The sequence below is a fragment of the Xenopus laevis genome, chromosome 3L (genome assembly GCF_017654675.1).
Source record: "Xenopus laevis strain J_2021 chromosome 3L, Xenopus_laevis_v10.1, whole genome shotgun sequence".
NCBI lineage: Eukaryota > Metazoa > Chordata > Amphibia > Anura > Pipidae > Xenopus > Xenopus laevis.
The window spans coordinates 13,770,421-13,796,573 of record NC_054375.1 but is presented as its reverse complement, the minus strand read 5'-3'; the positions used below and the strand labels follow the sequence as shown (position 1 = coordinate 13,796,573).

Genomic DNA, 26,153 nt, shown 5'->3' with positions numbered 1-26,153 from the left:
CTATTAAAGGGATCCTGTCATCGGAAAACATGTTTTTTTCAAAACGCATCAGTTAATAGTGCTAGTCCAGCAGTCTTCTGCACTGAAATCCATTTCTCAAAAGAGCAAACAGATTTTTTTATATTCAGTTTTGAAATCTGACATGGGGCTAGACATTTTGTCAATTTCCCAGCTGCCCCTGGTCATGTGACTTGTGCCTGCACTTTAGGAGAGAAATGCTTTCTGGCAGGCTGTTGTTTTTCCTTCTCAATGTAACTGGAGGAGTCTCAGTGGGACATGGGTTTTTACTATTGAGTGTTGTTCTGTCAGGCAGCTGTTATCTTGTGTTAGGGAGCTGTTGTCTGGTTACCTTGCCAGACAACAGGGAGGGGGTGATATCACTCCAACTTGCAGTACGGCAGTAAAGAGTGATTGAAGTTTATCAGAGCACAAGTCACATGACTTGGGGCAGCTGGGAATTGACAATATGTCTAGCCCCATGTCAGAATTCAAAATTTAATATAAAAAAAATTGTTTGCTCTTTTGAGAAATGGATTTCAGTGCACAATTCTGCTGGATCAGCACTATTAACAGATTCATTTTGAAAAAAAAAAATTTTCCCATGACAGTATTCCTTCAAATAATGGCAGTGAGTGCAAAGTTTAATCCATGAAGAATAAAACTGGCACAACAGGGTGATTAAATGCGGAAAACTTCCCCTGTGTTTATTGTTTCACAATACAAGGTTTCAGGGGGATGGGAAGTGTTGTATAACCACGCCCTGTGAATATTAGGCCCTGCCCTGTAGGAGGAGATTCATCTATGACCAGCCTGCCCGAAACAATGGACGCTTACACAGATCTGAAACTGCCGGCAGTCTGAATTCAACTCCATTAAAGGGGTGTTTCTAAGCAACTTTTCAACTGGCCTTCTTTTTTTATTTTTTTTATTTTCCTTCTTCTGATCCTTTCCAGCTTTCAAATGAGGGTCACTGACCCCATCTAAAAAACAAATGCTCTGTAAGGCTACACATGTATTGTTATTGCTACTTTTTATTACTCGTCTTTCTATTCAGGCCTCTCCTATTCATATTCCAGTCTCTTATTCAAATCACTGCATGGTTGCTAGGGTCATTTGGCCCCTAGCAACCAGATTGCTGAAATTACAAACTGGAGAGCTGCTTAAAAAGCTAAATAACTCAAAAACCCCAAATAAAAAATTAAAACCAATTACAATTTGTCTCAGAATATCACTCTCTACATCATACTAACAGTTAATTTAAAGGTAAGCAACCCCTTTAAAGGTACATACATAGTGAGGGTATATTGACCCTTTACATTTTAAACATGAGAAAAGCAGAACAAATTTCATAATAACCATGATAAAGTAGACCATAAAGAAGAACTAAAGCCTAAAAATGTGGTACGGGTAAGAATCCATTATCTAGAAAGCTCTGATTTACAGAAAGACCATCTCCCATAGACTCCATTTTTCTCTTTAATAATAAAACAGTGGCTTGTACTTGATCCCAACTATGATATAATTAATCCTTATTGGAAGCAAAATCAGCCTATTGGTTTTATTTAATGTTTACATGATTTTCTAGTAGACTTAAGGTGTGAAGATCCAAATTATTGAAATATCTGTTATTCGGAAAACCCCAGGTCCCGAGCATGCTGGATAACAGGTCCCATACCTGTATTTTATATAATGAGCTTCCTGTACCAGACCAGAAATTCAGCAGCCCTATATATAACCTTAATAATCCAGGCTTGCACGGTTGCTCTCTGTTCTTGGATATTCTTATACGTGTCAGTGGCACTGCACATGCTCAGTGGGCTGCTGCTGAGAAGCTAATGGGCCATGGGAAACAATTCTTAAACTGTCATAGAAGCTGATGCTACAGGGCTTATTATCAAGTCATGATGCAGACTGCACTGATTTTTATGCTACTATGTAATGTGAATTAAGAACTAATCAGCCTTGTATAGTGATGTAAGTAAGATGATGGGGAGCTACTGGGGCATTTTCCGAGCACCCCTACATTCCCTGCTAAAGGGCTTGTAGTATTTCTAGCCTGAGATTCAGTTCTCCTTTAAAATAATCTTCCCTTTTAAGACTACAGGTACCTCTTATCCAGAATGCTCAAGACCTGGGGATTTTCAGGATAATGGATCTTTCCGTAATTTAAATCGCCACGCCATGCAGCTACCTGACTCAACCCAAACTAAATGAAAAAGAACAGGTATGGGACCTGTTGTCCAGAATGCTCTGGACCTGGGGTTTTCCAGATAACTGATCTTTCCTTAATTTGGATCTTCATGTCTTTAGTCTACTAGAAAACCATGCATTAATTAAACCCAATAGACTGGTTTTGCCTCCAATAAGGACTAATTCTATTTTAGTTGGGATCAAGTACAAGCTACTGTTTTATTATTACAGAGAGAAAAGAAATCATTTTTAAATAATTGAATTATTTGGATATAATGGAGTCTATGGGAGACAGCCCCTACTTTTGAGCTTTCTGGATAGCGAGTTTCCGGATAACGGATCCCATAACTGTATATAGAAACAGGCTTCTGTTCCAGGGATCCGTTCCAGCGATCATTTCGGGCCTTTAGGGCTTATCCTTGTGCCCAGGGCTAAGTGCACCGGGAATGACAGATACAAAGTGAAAGGAGAGGAGAGTGACATTTAGAAGCCGATAAGGATACAAGGTCCCTCCGAGTCCCAGAGCAGCCGTATAGAAACAAACAGATTTATCTTTGGATTCCTTTTATATTTACCTTTTCAGTTTGAGTTTTTTATCACTCTCCTCCCCCCTCCTCCCAGTCTGTTGGGAAAGTTCTCTGTAAATGCAGGACATTACAGGGAATATTCAGGCTATATTCGTAGTACAGGTATGGGATACATTATCAGGAAACCTGTTATCCAGAAAGCTCTGAATTATGGAAAGGTCATCTCCTTTTTATCCAAATTTTTCCTTTTTCTGTGTAATAATAAAACAGTCGCTTGTACTTGATCCCAATAAGATTTAATGAATCCTTATTGGAAGCAAAACCATCCTATTGGGTTTGTTTAGGGGCAGGGTCGAATTTCGAAGTAATGGGTTTTTTTGAACTCCCATAACTTCGAAATTCGAATTAAAAATTTATCAAACAATCAAAGTTTTTTTTGGGCAAATAGGTCCGTTTTCGATTGAATTTGAATCGTACGAATAGAAGAAACATCACATTCGATCTAATTTAATTCAAAGTTTTTCCAAAAAAATACTTCAAATTTTCAAAGTCCAATTGACTCCAAATAGGTTCTAGGAGTTCCGCCATAGGCTAAAACAGCAATTTGGCAGGTTTTAGATGGCAAATGGTCGAAGTCAAATGATAAATTTCGACATTGGAATTATTTGAAATTCGAATGGAATTTGGACTATTCCCTAGTCGAAGTACATAAAAATGAGCTTGAAATTCAAATTTTTTTCATTCGAATTTTCACTTTGACCTTTGACAAATCTGCCCCTTAATGTTTAGATGATTTTCTAGTAGACTTAAAGGGATACTGTCATGGGAAAAAAAAAATTCTCAACATGAACCAGTTAATAGTGCTGCTCCAGCAGAATTCTGCACTGAAATCCATTTCTCAAAATAGCAAACAGATTTTTTTATATTCAATTTTGAAATCTGGCATGGGGCTAGACATATTGTCAATTTCCCAGCTGCCCCAAGTCATGTGACTTGTGCTCTGATAAACTTTAATCACTCTTTACTGCTGTACTGCAAGTTGGAGTGATATCTCCCCCCTCCCTTTTTTCCTCCAGCAGCCAAACAAAAGAACAATGGGAAGGTAACCAGATAACAGCTCCCTAACACAAGATAACAGCTGCCTGGTAGATCTTAGAACAACATTCAATAGTAAAAACCAATGTCCTACTGAGATTCCTTCAGTTACATTGAGAAGGAAAAACAGCAGCCTGCCAAAAAGCATTTCTCTCCTAAAGTGCAGGCACAAGTCACATGACCAGGGGCAGCTGGGAAATTGACAAAATGTCTAGCCCCATGTCAGATTTCCAAATTGAATATATAAAAATCTGTTTGCTCTTTTGAGAAATGGATTTCAGTGCAGAATTCTGCTGGAGCAGCACTATTAACTGATTTGTTTTGAAAAAAATTTTTTTTTCCCATGACAGTATCCCTTTAAGGTAGGAAGATCCAAATTAAGGAAAGATCCGTTATCTGGAAAACCCCAGGTCTGGACAAAAGGTACCATACCTGTTCTTTTCCATTTAGTTTGGGTTGAGTGAGGTAGCTGCCTGTATGGGCTTGGCCTCCTTTTATGGTACTAATTATTATAGAAGGGAACCTACAACCAATAGACTTTACAGTAAAAAAGCAGCTCATTTTAAAAGGGAATTTTTTTTAAAAAAAAAAATATATGTAAGCTGCCCTTCTCTAGAGCATGGAACAGCCTTTTTGCCTTTGGCTGATCAAGGCAGGAACTAATCCTGTCCTTTTTTTTTCGAACCACTGCTTGGCTAGAAGAGGATGCTGGGAGTTGTATTTAACTCTTTTGGGGCGGCACATTTGATATAGACACTGCTAAATAAGAACCAGTTTTCCTTGTTTATTCTGAATCCTCCCTTCTGCTCTGGTGCCAGCATGAAGTCTCTGAGTCACAGCACAGCCAGTGCTACATGGACATTTAATATCATGTGGGTCAGTACTCCTGTTCTTGGCAAGAGTGCCACTCTCTGGATGATTTGGAGCATGACGCTTCCCCACTTGAAATGAGGATGTGCCTGACAGAAAGCAAAGTGTCTCCTGTTAATTGGCTCGGAAACAATGTCTGTCCTCTGTGCCTTGCATGTAATCATCCTTATTTATAGTGATTTTATTTTTTATTATTTCCCCTCACTGGTAAACGAGATACTCTGCCGAACAGCACCACCTGCTGGAATTTTTCTAGTACTCCTGCCATATCTGTATAGAAAATATTACTGTGTATTATTATTAACATGTATTTATATAGCGCCAACATATTGCGTAGCACTGTAAAGTAAATATAATTATACAACATGAATTATATACATAGAACATATGGAGTTACATACATCACAATCAATAAAGGTACAAAAGGTGAAGAAGGCCCTATGCAAAAGAGCATACACTCTAAAGGGAAGGGAGTAATACACAAGGTGTGGGAGTGGGCTAGATCAAATTAAGTGGGTGAGAAATGTGGTACTGTATGTGGTGTTGCATTTGGTAGTTAAGCAGAGTGAGGGTAGGCTTCTCGAAAGAAGTGCGTTTTAAGAGATTTCTTGAAAGCAGAAAGGTTGAGAGAAAGTCGTACAGACCGTGGGAGAGAGTTCCAGAGGAGGGGTGCAGCCGTTGTAAAGTGCAAGCATGTGAGGAGGTAATGAGAGAAGAGTTGAGTAGCAAGTCAGTAGAGGAGCGTAGTAAGCGGTTGGGTGAGTATATAGAGATGAGTTCAGAGATGTAGGATGGGGCAGAGTTATGAAGTGCTTTGAATGTCAGGGTCATTAATTTGAATTTGATTCTGAAAGGTAGCGGAAGCCAGAGCAGGGATTGGCAGAATGGCGAGGCAGAGGAGGAGCGGTTGCTGAGGTGTATGAGCCTCGCAGCAGTGTTCATTATGGACTGGAGAGGTGACAGTCTCTGGAGGGGAAGGCCAATTAAAAGAGAGTTACAGTAGTCTAGACGTGATATGACGAGAGAGTGAATAAGAATTTTGGCAGCATCTTGGGTGATAAATGATTGTATTTTGGATATGTTCCTTAGGTGGAAGTGACATGATTTAATAAGTGACTGGATATGAGGAGTGAATTACAGGGCAGAATCTAGGATAACCCCAAGGCACTGGGCCTGGGGAGAGGGGGTGATAGTGGAATTGTTAGCTATGATGAAAACTTCCGGGATGTTACTGGTGTTAGTTGTAGGAAAGAGAACCATTTCAGTTTTAGAGAGGTTTAATTTAAGGCAGCGTTGTGACATCCAGGTAGAGATAGGCAGGAGGAGACGTGAGTTAGGAGTTCTGGGTTGAAATCAGGAGATGAGAGATAGATCTGAGTATCATCAGCATAGAGGTGGTAGTGAAAACCATACAAGTTGATTAATTTGCCGAGGGAGGAAGTATAGAGGGAGAATAGTAATGGTCCCTGGACAGAGCCTTGAGGAACCCCAACAGAAAGAGGTAGGGGAGAAGATTCTACTCCGTTGTAGGAGACACTGAAGTAACGATTAGTAAAGTAAGAAGAGAACAAGGACAGGGCTGTGTCACGAAGGCCAAGCGACTGGAGGGACTGGAGGAGGAGAGGGTGATCTACAGTGTCAAATGCAGCTGAGAGATCAAGTAGTATTAGTAGTGAGAAATGATTGTTGGCTTTAGCGGTTAAAAGGTCATTAGTTAGTCGAGTCAGGGCAGTTTCAGTGGAGTGTTGTGGCTTAAAACCAGATTGTAGGGGGTCCAGCAGGTTATTGTCAGAGAGGAATGAGGTTAGTCGGTTGTAGACTAGGCGCTCAAGTAGTTTAGAGATGAAAGGTAGCAGAGAGATAGGTCGGAGGTTGTCAAGATTGGAGGGATCAAGAGAGGGTCTATGTGTAAATGCAGTGCCATATTGATTCCCTTAGACAGTACAGTATGAGGGTATAGCTTATTGTGTGCCCAGAACATTCCTTCTCTGTATATTTGTATTTATACATATGGGAGGAGGTGCCATATTGATTCCCTTAGACAATACAGTATGAGGGTATAGCTTATTGTGTGCCCAGAACATTCCTTCTCTGTATATTTGTATTTATACATATGGGAGGAGGTGCCATATTGATTCCCTTAGACAATACAGTATGAGGGTATAGCTTATTGTGTACCCAGAACATTCCTTCTCTGTATAGCTGTATATATATATATATATATATATATATATATATATATATATATATATATATATATATCACATCTAGCATTTTTTGATCCACACTGGCTATGATTATGTGTCTCCTCTGTAAGGTACATTATAGCCCTGTCCCATATTGGGTTCACCAGGACATTTTGGACTTCTTCCTTCCTATTAAGCACAGAGTTTATTCTATAACAACTCGCCTTCCTTGGAAGACATTCCTGCCTTCTAAATTTTCACCTTTTATTTAGACATCCGTTACCTGTTTAAGCAGCATTTTACAGGGAATGTTCAGCCTCTCCTCTACATAATAAAGCTCTCTTTTATAGTGAATTTTATATCTTTATGTTTCATGCGAGTGTCTCTCTGCTGCTGTGGGTAAGTGTGACAGCTCACGTGCCTGTGTTTTTATTTCCAGCTTAACTCGGCATGAACGACTGAATGCTCAACACGGAGCTGCCTGTGGAGGATCTCCAATGACCCTGGACTCAGGGGAAGGTCAGGGGGTGGATATACTGCACATGTTAACCAAAGCCATGGATGAATACAACAAGGTGAGTGTCCAGAATACAGTACAATCCAATTTGGTTGTCTTATCATGTTCTGCAGCATTAGGGTATGAACGCTTCCATACACTAAAGAAACCTCCCCCTGTACATTCTATGGAATAGGGAACATGGCAAATACATAATAAATACACTACCTGTGTATTTAATGCACCGGGATGTTGCAAGGTGTCTCCAGGTGTAGTACTGTTATACATTTACTAGGGATGCACCGAATCCACTATTTTGGATTTGGCCGAACCCCTGAATCCTTCGCAAAAGATTCGGGCAAATACCGAATCCTAATTTGCAAATGCAAATTAGGGGTGGGAAGGGGACAACATTTTTGTTTTGTGGCAAAAAGTCACGAGATTTCTCTCCCGCCCCAAATTCGGTTCGGCCGGGCAGAAGGATTTGGGTGAATCTGAATCCTGCTGGAAAAGGTCGAATCCTAAACCGAATCCTTGATTCGGTGCATCCCTTACATTTACTATTCCCACCCTCCCCAACAGTAGATTTTGCATTGGCATATTCTTTAGATCACAACACAGACCTTTTATATGAGCTGAAACCGTGACAAATGACTATACTCAAGTCTCTAGTTACAGGGAATATGGGTGGATTTTTAAAGCTTAAAGGGGAACTATCGTGAAAATGAAAGTGTTATATTAGCTTCAGAATACTCAAATAAGAATCGTTCTACATACAATCAATTAAATATTCTGTACTGTTTTTGAAAAATCTTCACTATTCTGCTCTCAGCATCTGTTTCTCTTTATTCTGTCTTCATTCAGCAGTTGGGTGTCAGATATTCATGAACAGTTAGATCCAATATATTATTATTATTATTAACGTGTATTTATATAGCGCCAACATATTGCGTAGCACTCTAAAGTAAATGTGATTATACAACTAAATCACATGAATTCTATAAATAGAACATATGGAGTTACATACATCACAATCAATACTGGTACAAAAGGTGAGGAAGGCCCTATGCAGAAAGAGCTTACATTCTAAAGGGAAGGGAGTGATACACAAGGTGTGGGAGTGGACAAGATCGTATTAAGTGGGTGAGAAATGTGGTACTGTATGTGGTGTTGCGTATGGTAGTTAAGCAGAGTGAAGGTAGGCTTCTCGAAAGAAGTGCGTTTTCTGAGATTTCTTGAAAGCAGAAAGGTTGTGGGAGAGAGTTCCAGAGGAGGGGTGCAGCCCTTGCAAAGTCTTGGATGCGAGCATGTGAGGAGGTAATGAGAGAAGAGTTGAGTAGCAAGTCAGTAGAGGAGCGTAGTAAGCGGTTGGGTGAGTATATAGAGATGAGTTCAGATATGTAGGGTGGGGCAGAGTTATGAAGTGCTTTGAATGTCACGGTCATTAATTTGAATTTGGTTCTGAAAGGTAACGGAAGCCAGTGCAGGGATTGACAGAATGGCGAGGCAGAGGAGGAGCGGTTGCTGAGGTATATGAGCCTCGCAGCAGTGTTCATTATGGACGGGAGAGGTGACAGTCTCTGGAGGGGAAGGCCAATTAAAATAGAGTTACAGTAGTCTAGACGTGATATGACGAGAGAGTGAATAAGAATTTTATCTTGGGTGATGAATGATCGTATTTTGGATATGTTCCTTAGGTGCAAGTGACATGATTTAATAAGTGACTGGATATGAGGAGTGAATGACAGGACAGAATCTAGGATAACCCCAAGGCACCGGGCCTGGGGAGAGGTTTAATTTAAGCTAGCGTTGCGACATCCAGGTAGAGATAGCGGACAAGCAGGAGGAGACGCGAGTTAGGAGGTCTGGGTTGAGATCAGGAGATGAGAGATAGATCTGAGTATCGTCAGCATAGAGGTGGTAGTGGAAACCATACGAGTTGTTTAATTTGCCTATGGAGGAAGCATAGAGGGAGAATAGTAAGGGTCCCAGGACAGAGCCTTGAGGAACCCCAACAAAAAGAGGTACGGGAGAAGATTCTACTCCGTTGTAGGAGACACTGAAGGAACGATTGGTGATGTAAAAAGAGAACCAGGACAGGGCTGTGTCACGAAGGCCAAGCGAATGGAGGGACTGGAGGAGGAGAGGGTGATCTACAGTCAGATGCAGCTGAGAGATCAAGTAGTATTAGTAGTGAGAAATGATTGTTGGCTTTAGCGGTTAAAAGGTCATTAGTTAGTCGAGTCAGGGCAGTTTCAGTGGAGTGTTGTGGCTTAAAACCAGATTGTAGGGGGTCCAGCAGGTTATTGTCAGAGAGGAATGAGGTTAGTCGGTTGTAGACTAGGCGCTCAAATAGTTTAGAGATGAAAGGTAGCAGAGAGATAGGTTGGAGGTTGTCAAGATTTGGAGGGATCAAGAGAGGGTCTATGTGTAAATGCAGTGCCATATTGATTCCCTTAGACCAGGGCTAGGCAACCCGCGGCTCCGGAGCCTCATGCGGCTTTTCATTCTGCTTGCTGCGGCTTTGCCTGTCACGTCATCTATACAGCCCTCGTACCTGCTGGCGGCTTCTTGAGTGTGCGACCGCGGTCGCAAACTCAGGAAGTGGCCACCAGGTGCGAGGGCTGTATAGACGTCCCAGGAGTGACAGGCAAGACCGAGCCGCAGCAAGATGATTCATCATGGTCCTTACTGCGGTCACACACTCAAGACAAGAGAGGGAAGATCAGCATGGAGCTTCAGAAACAGAAGTCACATTAAACAGATGAGAACATTAGCATTTAATAAGGCTATTCAGTGTTTAATTTATTTCAAAGTAGGCCTACACATACACACTGCACTTTTGTTGGTTGTATTCTGTTATTGTAACAGTTACAATTAAAAAAAGGTTAAAAGTTTATAAGCTGTTCTGTTTTGCGGCTACAGACTATTTTTCTTTAGTGGAAGAGGGGGCAAAATGGCTCTTTTGATGGTAAAGGTTGCTGACCCCTGCCTTAGACAGTACAGTATGAGGGTATAGCTTATTGTGTGCCCAGAACATTCCTTCTCTGTATATTTGTATTTATACATATGGGAGGAGGTGCCATATTGATTCCCTTAGACAGTACAGTATGAGGGTATAGCTTATTGTGTGCCCAGAACATTCCTTCTCTGTATATTTGTATTTATACATGTGGAAGGAGGTGCCATATTGATTCCCTTAGACAGTACAGTATGAGGGTATAGCTTATTGTGTGCCCAGAACATTCCTTCTCTGTATATTTGTATTTATACATATGGGAAGAGGTGCCATATTGACTCCCTTAGACAGTACAGTATGAGGATATAGCTTATTGTGTGCCCAGAACATTCCTTCTCTGTATATTTGTATTTATACATATGGGAGGAGGAGGTGCCATATTGATTCCCTTAGACAGTACAGTATGAGGGTATAGCTTATTGTGTGCCCAGAACATTCCTTCTCTGTATATTTGTATTTATACATATGGGAGGAGGGAGGTGCCATATTGATTCCCTTAGACAGTACAGTATGAGGGTATAGCTTATTGTGTGCCCAGAACATTCCTTCTCTGTATATTTGCATTTCTACATATGGGAGGAGGGAGGTGCCATATTGATTCTCTTAAGCTGGCCATAGACAGAAAGATCTGATCGTACGAATTGAGGATTCATACGATTTTCGGACCGTGTGTGGAGAGTCCCGTCATTTTTCATCCGGCGGAGATCGGTCTTTTGGTCGAACAGACAGTTTAAAAGATTTCTGTTGTCTGCCAATAATATCTCTGCATGTATTGCCGATCGTACAATTTTCAGTGGGAGACTGTCACTAGCTTTTGTCGGTCGTAACTTTCGTACGATTGCTGTCAGAGGCTTAACATCGGTTGATCTGTTCTTTTCTACTTTATTTGATCGGAATGGTAAGTGGCAGGTCGGGAGATGGGTGCCATATTGATTCCCTAAAGCTGACCAAAGACGCAAAGATCCGAATCAATGTACGATCAGACTTTCCCATCTCCCGACCTGCCACTAACCATTCAGATCAAAGTCTTACCATTCCGACCAAATAAAGTAGTTAAAGAACAGATCAGCCGATGTTCTGCCCCTGACAGCGATCGTACGATAGACAAAGCTGGTGACAGTCTCCCTCTGACAATTGTACGATCGGCACAGATACTGCCTGTGGAGTCTCCAACGACCCTGGGGGAAGGGCAGGGGGTGGATATACTGTAGATGTTAACTAAAGCCAGGGATGAATATAACAAGGTGAGTGTCCAGAATACAGTACAATCCAATTTGGTTGTCTATCATGTTCTGCAGCATTAGGGTATGAACACTTCCATACACTAAAGCAGGGCTGTCCAACTGGCGGCCCGCGACCCCCCTTATGTGGCCCTCCACATCTAAGTCTGCCTGCTGTGTCTGTTTACCATATGTAAGCTTTAAAAGGTATCACTACAGAGATTAACTAAGTTGTTTAATCATATGCTGGGGTACTGTATTATACACAGGGGAAGAGGAGGCATATGGATTTATGGGTATGTCTTAATATGACTTGGCTTTTTTCATATGAGTGACATCCTTGCCAGGACAGGCACAAGGTAGTTCGGCCCCCTAGGCAAGAGCTTCAATCAGTGCCCCCTGTCCTGCATTACCATTTCCCTCCTTACCATGATGGTTTTTAAATAAAGAGAGCAAGAAAGTGTTCAACACTTTTTCATTTATATTACTGCTCTCTATACCTGTACCAGCAAGCTCAGCAGCCATCCATCATACAGCCCTCATGCAGCCATCATATTGCCCCCAATCTTTACATGTGTCAGCAGCAGCCAAAAATAAATCTGATCACATCATATTGCCCCAAGTATTTATGTACCTGTGCCAGCGCCCCGCCCAGCAGTAACAGCAAACATATGGCCCCCAAATCTGTACCTGACTGTGCCAGCAGGAAGCGTCACACTTTACAGTAATAGAAAGAAAGTCTTCAGTTCAGTGTAACTGTGCAAGGCTGAGATCAGCGAGAGCCACACCAAGCAGCCCCCCAGCTCTCTGCCTCTCTCTGTCATCCAACACATCAGTGACGTCATTGACGCGTATACGCACGTCACGGTGCACCGCACAGAAGGAGCTATTTCTTGCCTGCAAGAAGGAGATGGATTCCACCCAACTGGGTGATCATGATTACTGAAAAAAATTATTAAATAAACGCTTGAAAAAAACGAAAAAATTGCGCCCCTGAATGATGTCGCCTTAGACAGCTGCCTACTTTGCCTACCCCTAGTTCCGGCTCTAATCCCTGCAGTGAGCACCAACCATTTGGTTTTTTGGTGTGCTATTAATGTGGACATGATCTTGCGGTAACATGGGTGTGGTTTAAAGTGGGTGTGGTCTAAAACAGGGAGTGGCTAACACTGTCTTCCGTTATCGGCCCTCCACCATGTAGATTAGAAAAATTCCGGCCCTCGGTATCGTAGAAGTTGGACAGCACTGCACTTAAGAAACCTCTCCCTGTACATTCTATGGAAGGGGGAACATGGCAAATACATAATAAATACAATACCTGTGTATTTAATGCACGGGATGTTGCAAGGTGTGTCCAGGTGTAGTACTGTTATACATTTACTAGGGATGCACCGAATCCACTATTTTAGATTCAGCCGAAAGATTCGGCCAAATACAGAATCCTAATTTGCAAATTAGGGGTGGGAAGGGGACAACATTTTTGTTTTGTGGCAAAATGTCACGAGATTTCTCTCCCCGCCCCAAATTTGCAAATTAGGATTCGGCCGGGCAGAAGGATTCGGGCGAATCCGAATCCTGCTGAAAAAGCCCGAATCCTGGCCGAATCATAAACCGAATCCTTGATTCGGTGCATCCCTAACATTTACTATGCCCACCCACCCCAACAGTAGGTCTTGCATTGGCATATTCTTTAGATCACAACACAGACCTTTTATATGAGCTGAAACCGTGACAAATGACTATACTCAAGTCTCTAGTTACAGGGAATATGGGTGGATTTTTAAAGCTTAAAGGGGAACTATCGTGAAAATGAAACTGTTAAATTCGCTTCAGCATACTGAAATAAGAAACCTTCTAAATACAATAGGGATGCACCGAATCCACGATTTTGGATAAGGCTGAACCACCGAATCCTTTGTGAAAGATTCGGCCGAATACCGAACTGAATCATTTTTTTCTTCCTTGTTTTCTGACAAAAAGTCACGTGATTTCCTTCCCACCCCTAATTTGCATATGCAAATTAGGGTTCGGATTCGGTTCGGCCGGGCAGAAGGATTCGGCCCAATCCGAATCCTGCTGAAAAAGGCCGAATCCTGGATTCTGTGCATCCCTAAAATACAATCAATTAAATATTCTGTACTGTTTCTGAAATATCTTCACTATTCTGCTCTCAGCATCTGTTTCTCTTCATTCTGTCTTCATTCAGCAGTTGGGTGTCAGATGGTGCCTCCCAAACTGTGAGGCTGGCCCACCTAGGGGGGAGCATTGACCAGCTTAAAGGGGTTCTAAACCCTACTGTAATGCTGGCCCACTGTACTCCTTGGTTTTCTATAGAAGTTGCCAAAGAACGTAATTATAGATGATAGAACATCCACCAATGAGAATTCTGCTCACAGAATTATAAATGCAAAAGAAATTGACCAATTAGAATGCAGATTCCAAGCCATCTTGTTGCTGCCTATCGAGAATAAAAGTCATGATTTTTCTTTATTATATTACACCGAAATGAGACATGGGGATAAAGGACTAGCAAAATGTGTTTATTGCTTCCAACTCCAGTTGCAGGAATAAAGAACAGGGAGCCAGATTTACACAGATCTGCTGCAATTGGAGGACTATTTGCGTTTTTATGCAGCCGCTGGCTGTGAAGAGTTAGGGAAAAGATTTATGGTGCAATTTTACTTTAATAACTGCCCTGGTATTGGTGGACTACAGCTCCCAGCATTAGTAATTAATACAGATAATTACTACATGGCAGCAGAGAAACCAGTGCAATTAGCATCAGAATTTAATAATCAGCAAACCTGTAGCATCAGCTTATATTACAGGGGAAGCTCATTTTCTGCTGGATAATTAGTGACGAGCCCTAAGCTTAGCTTCTCAGAGCCCACTGAGCATGTGAGTGTCACAGACACTTTCCAAGATGGTGACCCCCTGTGACAAGTTTGAAGTCCTGGATCATTACTGCTATTGACAAGCTGAAACTTTAGCCTCGTGCAATAAGGTCATTATATAAAACATGGCATTTTTTTTGGCCAGAATAATTTTTAAGGTTTAGTTCTCCTTTAAGTTGCTATTTTTGTTAGGAGGCACTTTGACAGTCAAAGCCTTGGGGTTTAAATCTTACAGATTTTTTTTAAGGAACCCCAGATGTTTGGCAATAAACAACAGACAGATGAATGTCACCTGTCGATTGGTTGTTATGAGTTACTAGACCGCTAGCATGTTTTGCATATCAGGGGAGCCAATCAGGTGCTGCCTCAGTGGAGCTTACAGTCTAAGGTCCGTATCTCTTTCACACAATACTTCCTGTTAAACAGTGACTATGTTTCATATTCTTCCTAAGGCTCCGGAGTCTGAAAAGCAGCATTTATCTCTTACGGCTCTGTTTGGGAAGCCAGACAAAGCACAAGAGGAAGCGAGACTTCATTCCGAGCCCGGAGCTGTCCGCCATTCAGTGGTGCGTTCTCTGTCGTACGAAGAACCTTGGAAAGTGGCGGATAATGTGGAGAAGGAGCTCTGCCCGGCTATCCAGAAGCTTATGGTGGCAGGGGGCGAGTTGCAGCCAGTCTCAGAGATTCCTGAGAACAGACCGTATCATAATGGCAGTTATCCACCCGACGGTGAATTCTTCCCTGGCCTATTCAAGCCGGTGACACACCAGACTCCCTTCTCCAGTCAGGACTATGAGAGTGGGAAACATCTCTTGCAAACTCTTCACACAGCCCAGGTGGTGGGGCCCAAAGCAGACATGGTGCCCTCTTGCACCGCTCACTCCCTTAATTACCTCTACAGCTCTCTGCAGAGCCAAAGGTCTCCAGCCTCACTGCCTCCATTGACTTCTGAACCTGTCATGGCTTATGGCACCATTTCCCCGCAGGAGCTGCTCAAGAAGCTAAATTTGGTGCGCCAGGAGCAGCAAATACAAAGCAATCCCAGGCCGGCCCTAGCAGCCAAATTCCCTGTGGTTTCCCAAAGCTGTGGTTTCCCAAAAATATCCTGGATGGAAAATATTCCTGGGGGCGAGAAACAGAATCTGCTCCTTCAGGTAATATAGCGTAACACACATTTGCAACTGAATAGAGTGCATTTCAATTGGCTAAATTTAGGGTCCATACACAACTGGCGGAGAAGTGCCCAAATTGGGCTGTGCAGTCATTTACTTTAATGGAATCCACCATGCTAAATGGGATCTTGGGAACCCACCCTAAGCAACATGTTTAAATGCAAATATACCGAGAAGGGATGTTCTGGGCACACAATAAGCTATACCCTCATACTGTACTGTCTAAGGGAATCAATATGGCACCTCCTTCCTCCCATATGTATAAATACAAATATACAGAGAAGGAATGTTCTGGGCACACAATAAGCTATACCCTCATACTGTACTGTCTAAGGGAATCAATATGGCACCTCCTCCCATATGTATAAATACAAATATACAGAGAAGGAATGTTCTGGGCACACAATAAGCTATACCCTCATACTGTGCTGTCTAAGGGAATCAATATGGCACCTCCTTCCTCCCATATGTATAAATACAAATATACAGAGAAGGAATGTTCTGGGCACACAATAAGCTATACCCTCATACTGTACTGTCTAAGGGAATCAATATGGCACCTCCTCCCATATGTATAAATACAAATATACAGAGAAGGAATTTTCTGGGCACACAATAAGCTATACCCTCATACTGTACTGTCTAAAGGAATCAATATGGCACCTCCTCCCATATGTATAAATACAAATATACAGAGAAGGGATGTTCTGGACACACAATAAGCTATGCCCTCATACTGTGCTGTCTAAGGGAATCAATATGGCACCTCCTTCCTCCCATATGTATAAATACAAATATACAGAGAAGGAATGTTCTGGGCACACAATAAGCTATACCCTCATACTGTACTGTCTAAGGGAATCAATATGGCACCTCCTCCCATATGTATAAATACAAATATACAGAGAAGGAATGTTCTGGGCACACAATAAGCTATACCCTCATACTGTACTGTCTAAAGGAATCAATATGGCACCTCCTCCCATATGTATAAATACAAATATACAGAGAAGGAATGTTCTGGGCACACAAAAGCTATACCCTCATACTGTACTGTTTAAGGGAATCAATATGGCACCTCCTCCCATATGTATAAATACAAATATACAGAGAAGGAATGTTCTGGGCACACAATAAGCTATACCCTCATACTGTACTGTCTAAGGGAATCAATATGGCACCTCCCTCCTCCCATATGTATAAATACAAATATACAGAGAAGGAATGTTCTGGGCACACAATAAGCTATACCCTCATACTTTACTGTCTAAGGGAATCAATATGGCACCTCATTCCATGTGTATAAATACAAATATACAGAGAAGGAATGTTCTGGGCACACAATAAGCTATACCCTCATACTGTACTGTCTAAGGGAATCAATATGGCACCTCCCTCCTCCCATATGTATAATACAAATATACAGAGAAGGAATGTTCTGGGCACACAATAAGCTATACCCTCATACTGTACTGTCTAAGGGAATCAATATGGCACCTCATTCCATGTGTATAAATACAAATATACAGAGAAGGAATGTTCTGGGCACACAATAAGCTATACCCTCATACTGTACTGTCTAAGGGAATCAATATGGCACCTCCTCCCATATGTATAAATACAAATATACAGAGAAGGAATGTTCTGGGCACACAAAAGCTATACCCTCATACTGTACTGTCTAAAGGAATCAATATGGCACCTCCTCCCATATGTATAAATACAAATATACAGAGAAGGAATGTTCTGGGCACACAATAAGCTATACCCTCATACTGTACTGTCTAAGGGAATCAATATGGCACCTCCTCCCATATGTATAAATACAAATATACAGAGAAGGAATGTTCTGGGCACACAATAAGCTATACCCTCGTACTGTACTGTCTAAGGGAACCAACGTGGTAGTTTCCACCTTTATACTATATGTATAAATACTGTTTATTTAATTTATCTGCCTATAACATGCTTCGTATCCTCAGCAGGCCTCCTCTCCTCAGTGCATCCCGGCCTCTCTGTCTTCAGGCCGCCTGATGTCCCCCTTGGTGTTTGCCCAGCCGAGCCGGCAGACCAGGACAAACGGATCAGCCAACCTCTCCACCATGGAGCCCTCCAATCTGCTTTTCCCCACGGTACTCCTAGAGAACCCGGTCTGCACAAACACCCTGAATAGCCGGAGCATTGCGCTCACCAGGAGTCAGCTCCAGGAGGCCCTGCTGCAACATATCCAGGTGAGATTGCTAAAATGTCACTTGCATTTGCCTCTTTCTGTAAGGAGGGAGAAGCAGAATCAGTGTCTGTAACATCTTACTTTCCTTTTAAAGGTTCTGATGATTTCAGAACCTTTAGAAAAAAATGTTCTGGAATCATTATATCAAAAACAAAGGTCATCTATGATGCATGATACTCCATCTACAATTCTTTGTACTTCCCAATATACCCACACATTTGAAATAAGCACAGGAGCACAGTGGGGTGGGTGGACATCTTGTCGGGTCACTTAACATTATTTATCCCTGATTGCTTAACAGCGCAGGAGCATATGCAGTTACAGTCAGAACCAGATCAGCTCCAACTGTGCAAGCTCCTCTGCCTTTAGGGGGCAGAAATGGGGATTGCAGATGGTTTCAGAAGGGACCTTTCCTTGTCCTTTAAAGGATAGTTAAACCAATCAGGCCTTCAGAATTTTTGGCATCACCCAACGATATCTGAAGCAACCCTTATCAGATAGTGTTTTGTGCCCATGCAGGTCTGGAAATCACTTTAAATTAGGCCCTTGCATTTCAAGTACACAGAGGCCCCAGCAGCCTAATAATAGTGACTAATAATAGTCCATGGCCTCTTACAGCAGCTTCTCTGGCCTTTGAATCCACAAATTTACAGTCCAGACCTGGGCCCATAGACTGCTGACTTGGTCTGAAAAGGTTCAATAGCATTTCCTTATGTTGAACTTGCATCTCTAAGGTGTTCTCATGAATTAATGTGACTAAACGGCAAAAAACAAGCCACCTGTTGTCATTTATTCTGCTTCTGGGCTGAATCCTTCTAAGGTGCAGAGGTATCAGGAGTTTAAAGGGATACTGTCATGGGAAAATGTTGTTTTTTTAAAAACGCATCAGTTAATAGTGCTGCTCCAGCAGAATTCTGCATTGAAATCCATTTCTCAAAAGAGCAAACAGATTTTTTTATATTCAATTTTGCAATCTGACATGGGGCTCGACATATTGTCAGTTTCCCAGCTGCCCCCAGTCATGTGACTTGTGCCTGCACTTTAGGATGGAACTACTTTCTGGCAGGCTGTTATTTCTCCTTCTCAATGTAACTGAATGTGTCTGTGGGACCTGGATTGTACGACTGAGTGCTGTTCTTTTATCTACCAGGCAGCTGTTATCTTGTGTTAGGGAGCTGCTATCTGGTTACTTTCCCATTGTTCTGTTATTAGGCTGCTGGAGGGGGAAAGGAAGGGGGTGATATCCCTCCAATTTGCAATACAGCAGTAAAGACTGACTGAAGTTTATCAGAGCACAAGTCATATGACTTGGGTCTGCTGGGAAACTGACAATATGTCTAGCCCCATGTCAGATTTCAAAATTAAATATAAATAAATCTGTTTGCTCTTTTAAAAAACAGATTTCAGTGCAGAAGTCTGCTGGAGCAGCACCATTAACTGATGCGTTTTGGGGAAAAAACATGTTTTCCAATGACAGTTTCCTTTTAAGTCTTTACTCCTATTTCCTTTTTAGCAAGACATGTTGGCTCCTCTGGACAGGGCTCAGTGCACAAGACTCAGGTGTCCACTAAACCCTTCTTGTTTTGCAGAATGACGACAATTTCCTGAATACCATTTACGAGGCGTACCTTTCATCGCAGCGACGGGGGGGTACAGGCAGAAGACAGATCTAAACATTTCCCACCCGCGTGTGTGTGTTTGTGACGTTCACATTCCATTTGGACATTTTGCAGTTCCTGGCAGAAAGCTTTGGTATAACAAGTTTCTCAATGTGCAAACAAATCGTAAGGGGTGGGTTACACCCAGCTGTATAGGCTTTATGGCAAAATTAACCGTTGTTAATACATTCCTAAATATATAGGATGATGATTGAAGGGCAACTAAACACTTTTGTTAATATAATACAGGATTTAAAAGCAGGCTGGATATCCTGTATGTGCTTGGATGCACTAACCAAGGGAATGAAGTGCAACTAACATACTGAGGACGAGAACAGTTCTAATTCGGCAGAGAATAAAGTAACTGCAGTTGTTTTACAACTGCCATTTAAAGGATAAGTAACCCCTAAAAACAAGTGAATGTAAAATTGATGAAGGTGCTATTCTAAGCACTTTTGTATTGTACATTCATTATTTTATTTTTTTTTTAATACCAAGATATTAAGGGATACATGTGCTGTTAATATGAATGAATTTTGTTACAACAGCGCCACCTGCTGGTCATTTTCCCACCAGTCTGACCAGCAAGTAGTCAAGGAAGTTGTCAGGAGAAAGAAAGAAGCTGCTTTGTTGTAACAAAATTCATTCATAATAACAGTACATGTATCCCTTAATATCTTGGAATTAAAAAAAATAAATAAATAATGAATGTACAAAAGTGCTTAGAATAGACCCCTCAGCAATTTGACATTTAAGGGTGAGTCCCAGCTGGGCACTATCCCCTCTATGAACCTCCTACACGAATCCAGTTAAATCCCTCAGTATTAATCTGCACTCTTTTCTCTTGGTGCTTTGACTGCTTTCCTTCCTATGATCCTGTCCAAGTAAAGGCCATGGGAAAGAGAGCAACCTTGCAGCAAAAGGAATTAAAAATTGACATTGGAGCTAATAGAGAATGGTCCACTTTGTGCCATTGTGGACTTACTTTTTAATACCCTCCTTATTCCTTCTGCCCCTCAAAAATAGCAGCCATGTTTATATACAGGTGTGTTCTAGTCAATCCCCCAACAATTTGGTGTAACCATTGTATAACATTTTAACCCATATTCCTCAAAGCAGTATCACAGAGGTTTAACAGGGCTGTTTTTAATTGGGGGAGCTTTTTTATTGTAAATGGTTGCAAAGCAGAGTTGTATATATTTTTGCAAGAAATTGTTTTGAGTTTTCAACACCTTTTGGATATAGCGCACTATTTTTAAAGCTTTTCTGCTGGAAATGTTTCGGGAAGCTACGAAGGAAGGATCTCAGGCAAAGAAACCTTGGCTTTCCGGTCCTATTTTTTTTTTTTTATTTTGGAAAACAATAAAAAAAAAGTTCAAAGTTATTTTGAAATGGGTGAATTGTCATTTTTCTAAGGAAAGTTCCAAATAGGCATCGCTAACCAGGAAATAAAACGGCGATAAAGTGGTGCAAAGTGATAAGGCTTCCGTGACCCGGGGTCTTTCTTTCTTGTGTAACTGCACCCAGGGGTGCATAGGAGTGTATTGGGATCCCTTTACCTTCCTCCTGATCAACACTCATTGATAAACACAAGTGCTAAGTAAACCACCCTTGAACATCGCTGATCATAAATGAGTCCGGTATAGGATCCTTTATCTGGAAAACCCTTTATCCAGAAAGCTCCGAATTACAGCAAGACCGTTTCTCATCAACTCAATTTTATCCAAATAATCCAAATTTTTAAAATTGATTTCCTTTTTCTCAGTAATAATAATAATAATGAAACAGTAGCTTGTACTTGATCCCAACTAAGATATAATTAATCCTTATTGGAAGCAAAACCAGCCTATTGGGATTATTTAATGTTTACATGATTTTCTAGTAAACATATGCGGGCACAGATTAAGTCGGCAGTTTATTGCCTCTGACGGGCTTAAAGGAATTGTTCAGTGTAAAAATAAAAACTGGGTAAATAGACAGGCTGTGCAAATTAAAAAATGTATCTAATATAGTTAGTTAGCCAGAAATGTAATGTATAAAGGCTGGAGTGACTGGATGTGTAACATAATAGCCAGAACACTACTTCCTGTTTTTCAGCTCTCTTGGTTTCCACTGATTGGTTACCAGGCTGTAACCAATCAGTGACATGTGACACAACTGTTGCTTTTGAATCTGAGCTGAATGCCGAGGGTCGATGGCAAACTCACTGAACAGTTATGTCCCATGTGGCCCCCGTTATAGTCTCTGACTAACTCAGAGTTAGAGAGCTGAAAAGCAGGAAGTAGTATTCTGGCTATTATGTTAGATATCCAGTCACTCCAGCCTTTATACATTACATTTTTGGCTAACTAGCTATATTAGAAACATTTTTTTTATTGCACAGCCTATCTGAACTTTTCCTTTAAAAATCCCATCAGATTGAGGACCGCGTTGATTCGTTGATGCTGTCCTCGATCGGACCGCTGTTTTCTGTACTCCTATCAGCTTCTTCTTTCTTCAAATTTCCCGGGGCAGACGCATGCACAGTAGAATGAAAAAGTCGACTTTTTAGCCAAAGTTCGGCTTTACACTCTAATGCGCATGTGCAGCAGTGAGAAGAAAGAAGAAGCTGGAAGAGGAGCGCTCCCTACATTTACAGCTGTGGATAGAAATTGTCAGATGGTCTCTAACTGCTCTGCAGGGAAACAATCACACTTATGAACAGCAGGGGGAGCCCCCCACCTTAATTCCCAGCCATGCAGAACTCAAGCAACTTTGTTTGTTTCCCTATAGAGCAGTCGGCGACTGTGTAGAGATTTGTATTGGATTTTCTTTTTGCCGTTACATCCCCTTTACTGGTTCCAACTCCAGCTGCAGGGATAAAGATCATGGAGCCAGATTTAAACAGATAAACTGGGATTCTATTTGGAGGATTATTTTGCTGCAGCCACTGGTCTGCAGAGTTGGAGAAAGTTTGTATTAAACAATACAAAAACTATAAAATCCACATTAGATTACATGACAACACAGGACCCAGTACAGTCTGTATATTCTGATTATTAATCAGTCTTGCTGTATCAGCTTCTGGCAGATATTATTTGACTTGTGCTGTTTTGATCATTTATGACGATCCCTAAGCAGCCCAGACCACACTGATCATGTGCACAGTCTTGGTCTTGCAAAGATTTATAACAAAGTTACAAGATGGTGACCCCCTGTGGCCAACTTTGAAAGCATAAATCATTTGTTTGATTATGCTTGTGGTGCAGTAAGTTCATGTTTATGTTTAGTATACTAAATACAGCATTTCTAGCCTTATTCTATTTTATACTTTACTTCCCCTTTAAAGGAGAAGGAAAGGTGAAAACTAAGTAAGCTTCATCGGGAAAAGGTCTATATAAATACACCAGTAAACCCTCAAAGTAATGCTGCTCTGAGTTCTCTATCAAGAGATACACAGCATTTCTTTCCTTCTATTGTGTATACATGGGCTTCTGGTTTCCACTTAAACCTCCAGGGCTAGGGCTTGAGCATGCTCAGTTTGCACCTCCCTCCTCCCTGCTGTAATCTGAGCCCAGAGCTACGAATGAGCAGGAAGTGATGTCACACCAAGTTAATATGGCAGCTGCTATCCTGAACAATAAGAGAGAGAGCTTCTACAGCAGTTTACTCAGGTATGGTAAAGCATTCTGCGGAATAAATATAGTGTTATAGCTTGCACTGTTGTGGCTAATCTATTGGCAATAAACTGCTTCGTTAGATTTCCTTCTCCTTTAAAGGAATTTAAAAGCCAAATATTTACCATACAGCCCCCCCCCTCTCTCAAACTGCTTCAAGGAGACCCCTAAAACATCCCTGCTCACCCTTCCCTGCACTTAAAGCTCAGAGCTGTGGTGGCTACCATGTTTTCACTAGCAACAAGGACCAGATTGGCTTTGAGTGCACATGGTCCTAGTTGAGGATGGCTGCCATAGAGCCAGGGACAAGAAGTCAAGACATGGAGGCTACCAAGCCTACGGCACAGGCCTAGGTTTCCAGTACAAGTACTGAGTAGTAGGGCTCATCTGGTGGTCTCTTGGTACAATTAGTGAAAGGAGACTATTGTTAGGCTTTGACTTTCATTACAAATACAATAATATAGTGTTGGCTGCAGTACTCACCAGTATTTGTAATCAACTTCCTGATTTGCTTCCTGGTTCTGTATCCACTGCTCTGAAGTTGACAAGGATCCTGGTTATGGACCAATTGCCACTAGCTACGGTTGGCTAATCTGAGGTCCTGCAGACATCTGAGGGTCCAGAGAAGGGCAACTAAGCTGGTAAAAGGTATGGAAAGTCTTGGCTATAAGGAAAGACTGGCCAAGTTGCGGTTGTTCAAGCTGGAGAAGAGGCGCTTAAGGGGTAATTATGTATAAATATATAAGGGGATCATATAATAATCTCTCTAATGTTTTATTTACCAGTAGTTCCTTCCAACTGACACAAGGTCACCCATTCCAATTAGGAGAAAGGAGGTTCTGCCTAAATATTGGGAAGAGGTTTGTTACAGTGAGAGCTGTGAAGATGTGGAATTGTCTCCCTGAATCAGTGGTACAGGCTGATACATTAGATAGGTATAAGAAGGGGTTGGGTGATGTTTATCAAGTGAGGGAATACAGGGATATGGGAGATAGCTCATAGTACAAGTTGATCCAGGGACTGGTCCCATTGCCATTTTGGAGTCAGGAAGGATTTTTTCCCCCCCGAGGCAAATTGGAGAGGCTTCAAATGGTTTTTTTTTGCCTTCCTCTGGATCAACTAGCAGTTAAGCAGGTTATATATAGACTATAAATATTTCACTTGATGGATATATATATATATGTTACTCAGTAGACCTACTTCGAACCATGTGTGAATCCTACAAGGTAGCCACCGTCGGCTTCTTAAAACCACCGTTCAGACTGCTGGGAACAGACTCAAACATTTGGTAGAGTACACATAGCAAGATCTTCTTCTTTGGCAAGGTCTTCAAATAAGGGAATGTCTGCCCAGTCTGGTCACCCACACTTTGACCCAATATGTTCTGATCCAATCATTTGTCCCCCTGGTCAACAATTGCATCAATACCTGTGCTGGTGCAGACCTATCAGAATAGGATGATTTGATCTGCATCTGATGGGATCTTCCATCATGCCTGAAAGATATTGACCAGATATTGGTCGGGCAGGTCACACAGTCAGGCTAAGAAGCTGCCAACTCCCACCGGAGCTTTTATTGGGCGTCTATGGCCAGATTAATGCTGTGTCTTAACCGATGAACCTTGCTGAGATGTTAGGCCTGTCTTAAAACTGTGACAGTGAGATGATTAACGGATCTGGGTTCCTGGGGTCAATAAAACTGAATAGACTTTAATCAGCTATGACCAATATTCAACTCAATGGCTCCCCTGGAGACCGACATAAAAGATAAGATACAATAAGTACTAGAAGGCCAACTCCACACCGTAATAAATCAGTTCTGGGAGCCATACGGACAGTGCACCTTAGTGACAGACGGACAGATATGTAAATCTACAGATCAGTATAGACAAAGACATACAGAGCACTGATATGGGCACAACCAATCCTGTTCCAAGGATGGACTCAACATACAAAAAAGGTTCCATTCCTCCTAAGGTGGCCATAATTGTGTTGATTTTGGTTGGGTGCGACCTGGTCCATGTTGTGCAGTAGATACATCGTAACATCATGTGATTTGATAAACTGGATCAGCCCAATTTGACTGAGGGCTGCAGAGATACAAACATTTGCCGACATGGATGAAAGGATTTTTCCATGTATCGGCAGCTTAACAAGGAGGCGACTGCAATATAGTGAGTTAGGTTGAAAAAACAGACACACGTCCATCAAGTTCAACCTTTTAACTCTATTTTAATGCCTAACTGCCAGTTGATCCAGAGGAAGGCAAAAATAAGCCATTTGAAGCCTCTCCAATTTGACTCAAAGGGGAAAGAATTCCTTCCTGACTCCAAGATGCAATGGGACCAGTCCCTGGATCAACTTGTACTATGAGCGATCTCCCATATCCCTGTATTCCCTCACTTGCTAAACACCATCCAACCCCTTCTTATACCTATCTAATGTATCAGCCTGTACCACTGATTCAGGGAGACAATTCCACATCTTCACAGCTCTCACTGTAACAAACCTCTTCCCAATATTTAGGCAGAACCTCCTTTCTTCTAATCGCAATGGGTATCATGTTATCGATACTCCGACCAACCAAAAATATTCAATCCAATTTGTATCCATGGCCCCCTTTAGTAATCTTGGGGCCCCCAACCTACTAGGAAACCAAAGTCATACTCAGTACCCAGAAAGCCAACACCTGTAGGCCACATGTCATGTCATTAAAGACCTTCAGTGAGTAGCGGCCAGCAATGGAGTCTAAGACGTGTGCTCCGTGGCGCTGTATGAGTAAGGATAGTAAGGATAAGGAAAGCCTCACTTGTTAGGAGTAGGCAAAAACACACCAGCCAGGCCAGTTTTCTGCTGGGAGGGCAGCTGCCATATCTCCTCAGCTTCCCCTGTGCAAGTTCAAGCCTGGAACATGCCCAATGCAGAACTCTATATGGGTGCC

The 26,153-nt window shown here is 41.8% G+C and overlaps 1 protein-coding gene across 3 annotated transcripts in view; it reads left to right on the top strand.

Annotated features, from left to right (window-relative positions):
* dcp1b.L (decapping mRNA 1B L homeolog) overlaps positions 1 to 20,941 on the top strand; it is a 44,140-nt gene extending 23,199 nt beyond the window's left edge. The window contains exons 5-8 of one of the 3 annotated variants that reach the window (XM_018241143.2): positions 7,308 to 7,443; positions 14,950 to 15,651; positions 17,655 to 17,900; positions 19,489 to 20,064. In XM_018241143.2, the coding sequence (XP_018096632.1) occupies positions 7,308 to 7,443; positions 14,950 to 15,651; positions 17,655 to 17,900; positions 19,489 to 19,572 (1,168 nt within the window). In that variant the 3' untranslated portion in view covers positions 19,573 to 20,064. 3 annotated transcript variants of the gene reach the window in all.
* The last annotated feature ends 5,212 nt before the right edge of the window (positions 20,942 to 26,153 follow it).